Here is a 7,909-nt window from a genome sequence, read left to right on the forward strand (position 1 = left end):
GGGGAGGGTGAAGTTAAAAATATTTATAAGATAGTGGAGTGGGATAAGAAAAAAAATTTAATTTTTTCTTTGATCATTAATTTTTAATTAATATTCAGGGCCGGAGCCATGTAGGCTTCAGGGTGTCCAATTGCACACCCTTTGTCGAAAAAAAACACTACATATATACGTAAAATTTTAATTTATTATTGGTATATATAAAAGTTGGACCCCCTAAAATGATTAAGTAAGACACAATAGAGTTGGCAATAGCTAGCACATCCCTTTGCCCGGGTTCGATTTCCTGCCGGATGTTTCATTTTTCTTTAATTATTTATGACAATTTAATTATTAAAAAAACATGCTTAGTTTTAGCATAAACATTTAGTAGTGTGTTGGTCAATTGTATCATGAATCCCTCCGGAAATCCAAGGTCAAATCCCCTCTAACACTAATTAATTTTTCCAATTAAAATTTAATATTTTTTACTTGTGGATTTTTTCAATTAAAATTGAATTATTTCCTTAAATTTTAATACCTTTTTCTTGTAGAATAAGATTTCCTTAAAATTTTTTTAAAAAAATCTTATGGAATAAGGTTTTCTTTCTCTATAAATAGGAGACACAATTACCCAAATTATATCACCATATTATTAAAAATAGAATCTCAATAATTCTCTCTTTTTTTTTTCTCGTTCTTTTATTTTATAACAAAATAACCAACTTAATATTTAGTTTTAAGTTTCAATGGACATGAGGAATTATTATAATACAGTACCAAAAAAAAGTTCGACTTCTCTAAGTCAACCAAATAAAGAAACAACGATAAATCAATTAGAAATGTTGTCACATTCTTCTAAAAAACAAAGCATTGATTCAAAATCAACTTACCAATTACATTATCGATGTACGCGATACTGATAAAAAATTCTCTGATTTAGGTGGACTTGGTGAACTTTCAAGAAAATTGATAGAGACAAAGAAAAACTTAACTTATCTATTTATATTTCGCTTAGTGAAATTTGTTTTGCTTTTGCCAGTTGCTATTACAACCGTCGAAAGAGCTTTCTCGGCAATGAAGTATATTAAAAATGACTTGCGAAACCGAATGGATTATGAGTTTTAAGACGTTTGTATAGTGCCTTATGTAGAAAAAAAAGTATTTCGTACTATATCTAATGAGTCTATTATAAAAACATTCCAGGATATGAAACCTCGTCGAGTACAATCATAAAAATATTTTTGAATTATGTTCAATAGTAGTTTATTTTCTTTATGTTAGTTTTGAATTATACACTTGTAATTCTATTAAAAATATTCTTATATTTGATTAGATATTGTTTAACTTGATTATTTGTTTTGGTAGTTTAAATTATCGTTTTATTTTTAAAAAATACTATTAAAAGTTTGGACACCCTTGATGAAATTCTTGACTACGCCACTATTAATATTAATAGTTTATTGTTAAATTTTCTTAAGTTGAAATATATAGCTGTTTTTCTCAAACTAATAAGTAATAATTCAGATATGAAACCAAAACAAAATAGAATGGTTTAGGTTTTTTTTTTTTACACTCCTCTTCTTCTTTTTCTTTTTTTGTTGAACAAACTAGATTATAAATATTTTTTATTTAACAATATCTATTCAAGTAAGGTATTATCGGATCAATCAAAAATATTATCGGATCTAGATTTGGAATTGTGATCTGTGACACTTGCCGTAGAAAACAGACTATTCGATTGAGTTTATTTCATCAACATACATTAGAAAATGATCTTTTTAATATCTATGTATCACTTCATTGAAAGTGATTGATTTTACATTGATCCTTGTTTCTCCATTCCTGAATAGAAAAGATAATAAAGATGTTATCCATTCATTTTTACTTGTCCACGACAAACTATGATCTTACTGATATTTTATCATAATATTTATATATAATCTCAGTGGACTACGGGATCGTTTGGTTGGAAACAAGTTATCCCAAGATTATCCTGAGATTAGCAATCTTATCCCACCATGTATATGGATAGCTTATCCCATCACAATGGTATAAATGGTGGGATAAATTATCCCAAGCATGACAATCAAACAAGACACAAATTTTTATTACATCATTATTTTCTTATCCCATTACTATTTATGTATATTCCTCACACCAAACGACCCCTAATTGTATTGGTTTTATAGGCCATTTACAACCCTACGAAACCTTACAGCATAGCCAGCAAGACATTATTTACTTTTTCTAGCCGATATGCATAGATTATACATGAATTATACGTATATTATACATCTTAGCCGTTGAGCCATAACAGAACAGACTAAAAAAGCAAGGAGTCATTGAGAAGTTCACTATACAGACATAATTTAGAGGAATTCTCTCATTGTAAAAATGACTTTTTTTTATAAAGAGCCTTCACCAGTTTATGTCAAAGTGACTTTGTTGGTGAAAAAGCTATTGATGCATGAACTGAAGTTTCTCAGTAAGCTACCTATTAACATGATCAATTGCCAGAAGGAGCTAGTATATTAGTTATCTTTTTCGTCATTACCATACACAACGGAGAAGTAGTGGCCCAGATCCTTTGGTGTTAAGCCTGGAAACCGATGAAAACTGCTAGGCAGCGGATCAATTTTGACAAATGGCCATCTCATACTTTCTGCTGCTTCACATTCTTCCCATCCATCTCCGATAACACAAAATTGCACGTTTGCACCATTGAACCGCTCCTTTATCCATGAGAAGCACTGGAGCTTGCCCACTTCCCATGAGCTATAAACTGAAAAAATGATGATAGATGCGTTAGAGAATGCTCCCAGAAGTTGCATTATTATACGCTGATAAACATGGGAGAGGAGGAACATTAACTATCAGGGACATGGATCGGTGGTTGTGCCAGAATATGCACGAGCTTAGGCATAATTGATTTGAAACATACATGTATCCAGCTCCTAAAGGGAGATGCTGTTTTTTCTTTGTTTTGGCACGAGAATCCACTATTGTAACTTCAAAGCTCAGGGATAATGGGGCAGACCACCCTTATTTCTGAAGGGAGAATGCCAAGTTCTAAACACAAAAATACTAGCTGGAGACAGCAGTGATATTTTCCAAAGTTCATGTAATTTATATGTCATAGAACTCGACCACGGATTGTAACTTTGTTTAGGCCACAAACGGTGAAAGGTTAATTTAATGAAAAACAAACTACCTCAATCAAGATTCTAAACTAGGAGTAGTCAGAAAGGTTAAATATTATAATGACAAAAAAAACTAACCATTTTCGCTAGGGAATAAATCACCCAGGCGAAAGAGCAAGCATTTAACTAAGCTGGGTATCAATGATCCTGAAGTCACCAAGATATTCACATGCTGGATTAAAGTATCTCCTGCATCATTGGTAGAAACAGTAGAGGAGGCTAAATCTCGATCCCCAACTGCACACTGTTCCAAGCAAGCCCTAGCTGCATTGGAAGGAGAAGGAGAGCATTTAAGCAAGCAAATCACATCCACCCTACGCATAAAAGTATCATCATTTATCTGTAGAGAACCCAGAATAGAAGAAAAACACTTCAAAAAGTGTAAACACAAAAAAAGAGCAGAAAGTAACTGGAATTAATGCCAACGCCTAAAAACTAGCTTGTAATCAGAAAAGCTGAGGGCCTCAGAGAAGAATATCTTATTTCCAACTTGTATCTATCAATGATGGCTCCAAATATGCGTCCATATCCAAAGTTATCAAAATAATAAGAGGGCAAGCCTCAGTTTGACCCATTAACTACGAGATGAGACCACTATGACCCCCTGAGATATATTTACTGCCTGATAACTTCCCTAACCAGTATCTCTGGCATGTATAACTATTTTCTTCCTTGAGGAGTATCTCAGGCATAAATAACTAATTTCTTTCGAGTGGAGCAGGCAAAGAATAAGCCTTCCCTCAGAGACAGGTGAAGTCGCTCAAATGTTAAGGCATTGACTAAAATGAAAGTGGAAACATCACTGCAAGTGGGAGTACCAAATAAGAAAACAAGAGAAGCAAATCTCTCTTGCGAGTCTCCTGTGTGCACAATAGACAGAGAGAGAAGAAAAATTAAAATTTTTCTTTTTAGAAGCAACATATGAAAATGTTTTTTAAAAAATAGAAAGCGGCATTTCATCGATGATAAAACAGCACTAAGTGCTGGTATGTTTACAACATCAACAGAACAGTGAGCCAAAAGTAAAAAAGGCAAGTAGAAGAGGCAAAAGAAAGATTTGGCAGATGAAAATGATACTAATGCACTTTGCAAAAAAGACGGGAGCTGCTTTGAGAAATAAGGTAACAAGAGGAAATTAGTTTAGAATTTTAACCTCATGCGTTTACTTCTAAGTTGCTGACTAGCACATTTAGCATTTTGCCAACTTGCATATTTCTTATATGTATTTATGTGTTACTCTTATATAGAATATCAGAATGCACAACTGCTCTTAATATATTTCTATCCTCTTCTCTTCAACAATATTATCTCACCTCCTCCCACGACAACTGAAAGGTGGATGGAAAAGTACGGAGAAGTAGTAGAATAGTTTTATAGTTTTTGATGCCCCAATTGCTTTAGAAAAGAAAAAGAAAAAGAACAGGACTCTAAAGTTCTCAAATTGAAATAAGGGCAAGTTTTGGAAATTCAAGATACTAGAAATAGGTTAAGATTTGTGATTTCTAGAGAACTAGGAGTCTGGAATCCCTTTTGAGGTCTTCTCTAGTACGCTGAAAGTAATGCATGGATCTAACATAACTGATAAAAACCTAGAAGAAAGAAGATAGATTTTCGATCACCTCACATAAGGGGGCAAACAGGAGAGACAGTATCATGGGAAGTCTCAGTTTAGTTGAGGTAGTTATAATTATCTGGTCTTATTTGATGATTTCCAATGAAGGCGTCCTTCCAGCTATTAAGAATACAAAGTTTGGTATATCTGTTAAATTGTGCATTCAAAAGTTTTATTTCACTGCAATTGATTAAAGTGCTTTTTACAATAATTTATATCTGTAAAACGGATTAGGAAGAGATGTAAATTTATAGACCTGCAGTTCACCTATAGTAAATTAACTTCTTCGGCGCAGTTTTTTTTTTTTATAGCATTATGTGCCTATACAAACACATGAATACATGACACTCCAAAATACACAAACACAGCAAAAGAAATATGTTCTATGCCTGTCCACATTAGTGACATTCTATCCTCAGTCCAAAATTAAAATCCATACGGCAAGATGATTCACTATAGTGATAGAATCTAGAGTAACCTACCTGCTGAGAACCACATGTCAGTATAACTATCAGTGACGTCATAAAGCTCGCTCCACGATTTAATCATGTCTTGGTCAAGAATACTGGGCAACCCCTACAACAAATGGTAAATGAAGGTTGTTATAGTTATTTTATGTTATACTCAAAATATTCAAACATAAGCACATCTTCTAGTAACAAAGTTAAGCTGCTTTCCTTTGATCAAAAGCGAGACTGTTGAGCAGAGTGGACTACCATAAGCAGTTTCTTTCACGATCGATACATCATGTATGGCCCAGGCCACAGTGTGAAGTTAATGACCCCAACACAAATAGAGATCATATACAACCTCTAAAAGCTTCGTCTTAGTACTAAGATCTATAAAGTTCTTGGTATGGTCTTAACATTAACAACAGTCAGTGTCATGTCTTTTCAGAACAACCGGTCGGTAGAAAAGAGAATATTTAATTTGAGAAGGAGAAAAAACTCTTCCCTCTTTAGTCAATTCGAGTAGCTATTTTGTAGATTACCTACATATCCTCAGGTAATGGATGCATAACTTTCTTGAATGCAATTTTCACACACCAAAATCATGAGCATTCTTGTTTTAGCCAAAACTAGGAACAAACCAAGTTAGAGACTCAGCCATGCTATTTATAACGTCTTTTTTCTATGAGTAGCCATGCTATGTATCACGTATCCTAGTTATGAAACGAACATAGAACATTAGAAAAACTAGAGAACCACATCAACTAACACAAAATCTCGTAAAAGGTGCAATATTATGGTTGCTATCAAGTTGGTAACATCAGAGTGGAATATCAATGATCTTCACTACAAAGTACCGAACAGAGTAGATATTTCAGTCTGGCACCATTCGTTAGCCTCCTTCAATCAGAAAATGGACTTTTTAAAAATAGTCAAACAAAAAATACAATAGTACCTTTTTGTACTTCTGTGCTACAGCCCGATGACGGTATGCTAATCTCTTTTTATTAAGATCATCACTTGGCGGACCAAAGCCATCTTTATTGAAATCATATTCAGCGAGATCTTTACCATCATCATATTGTTTCAAGACATCTAAATATGGCATATTACAGTTTTCAACCTGAAAATCCATATAACAGAGTTAAACAAGCATTAGTCCATGATCAGCAGGATTCATGAAGACTGTGTATTAGTTCTCTGGTCCAATATATTATAAGAAGATTAACTAACCTGCTCATAAAAGAAGTGATCATCACATATCTGAAGAATATGATTCTCCCACATCTTCCCAATTTCTACACCACTCTGTACATTCTTGGATCCATTGAATGCCTCAGCATATGTCCCATTTATCAATGACTTTAGTAATATGAGGGTTTCATCCATGTCCCAGATATATACATTCATTTTCTGATCCATATAGTTCCAGCAGAAACCAATTGATGAAATTTAACAAATCTCCCGAGACAGGTGAAACAAATGTATGTATAACCTAATAAATGACAAATTACTTTTTCAGATTCTATGTACTATATGTAATACAAATGTATGAAAGTCGCAAAAAAGTATAGCCACAAACAACATCACACAGACAACAAGTCTGAAATTCGCATAAACCCCAATATACACAGTTTAGAGTAAATTGTCACAGTTGCCTCAACGAAATGACAAATCAATAATAAGTACACAGATGCTCTTCGCACGAAAATCGACAGTACTCTATCATCTTTGGGCACACAAATGTTACTCAAAGTATATGATAAAGTCGCTCAACCTTTTGCTGCTAAGCTTTATTAACATTTCTTTTTTTCATTTTGATTAGTCCAAACCTTCAATCGTTTCGTAGTCACCACAATCAAGTTTTCCAACAACAAAGACAAATTCTTTACCATTCTTTAAATTGAACACATTCACATGCACAGTAGTGCCAAAAATCAATGATTTATCAAATTTTTTTGATAAATCATGATTATCTACTTTTCTATGGTGCAGATAAACAACTCCATTCATTTTTAATTATGTCCAAAGTTGAAAATTTCATCTCGAAATTCCAAGTATAAATCAAGGAACAACAGAAAAGGAAACAGCAAAAAGGGATCTATGAGCCTTCGCTATAATAAACCATCGGCAAAATTTTCAATTTTTATCATAAAACTGTAAAAATAACTGAATAAAAATGAAAACCCATGTCCCTTTATCCCCCAGAGAGAACAAAAAATCTGGAAAATCATAACAACAAGACGAATCTTCCATTAACTATAAAGCAAAAAAAAAAAAGGAAAACTGGGAAAAAATAAATGGCAAGAAATAGTGCACCTAAGAGTAGCTAGAGAATTGTTGAAGCACTCGAAACTACAATTAATTCAGAGAATTTTCTGTTTTGTTAATGGCAATGTTTGACTGATATTTGATACTACAAAGTTGGAAGAAGAAGAAGCTGCTGAACAACTCAAAGCTTCAGTGTGGGATTTTGGGCCAGCCCAAACAATTGTTGGGGTTGGAGCCCAATTTGTTTTGGGCCCAGCCTATGAAATCCATTTTAATAGACTAAAATTTATTAACAGAAAATTACGCGTATAAGCAAACATATACTAGTTAATTAGTTAACATAACTATAGTTAATCTTAATTACAATTCGCGATCTACTTTTTAGCTATAATTATGCG

General features: G+C 33.3%; 1 protein-coding gene across 1 annotated transcript; it reads right to left on the reverse strand.

The window, feature by feature from the left end:
• Nucleotides 1-2,216: 2,216 nt before the first annotated feature.
• Nucleotides 2,217-7,671, reverse strand: LOC107027158 (eyes absent homolog). The gene is made up of 6 exons (XM_015228339.2): nucleotides 7,560-7,671; nucleotides 6,474-6,735; nucleotides 6,196-6,363; nucleotides 5,274-5,367; nucleotides 3,258-3,443; nucleotides 2,217-2,761 (listed from the first exon to the last, which is right to left on the reverse strand). The coding sequence occupies exons 2-6, from the start codon at nucleotides 6,660-6,662 to the stop codon at nucleotides 2,511-2,513; spliced, it is 888 nt and encodes a 295-aa protein (XP_015083825.1). The 5' UTR covers nucleotides 6,663-6,735; nucleotides 7,560-7,671; the 3' UTR covers nucleotides 2,217-2,510.
• Between the last annotated feature and the right edge of the window lie 238 nt (nucleotides 7,672-7,909).

This window comes from Solanum pennellii, chromosome 8 (genome assembly GCF_001406875.1).
Source record: "Solanum pennellii chromosome 8, SPENNV200".
Classification (NCBI taxonomy): domain Eukaryota; kingdom Viridiplantae; phylum Streptophyta; class Magnoliopsida; order Solanales; family Solanaceae; genus Solanum; species Solanum pennellii.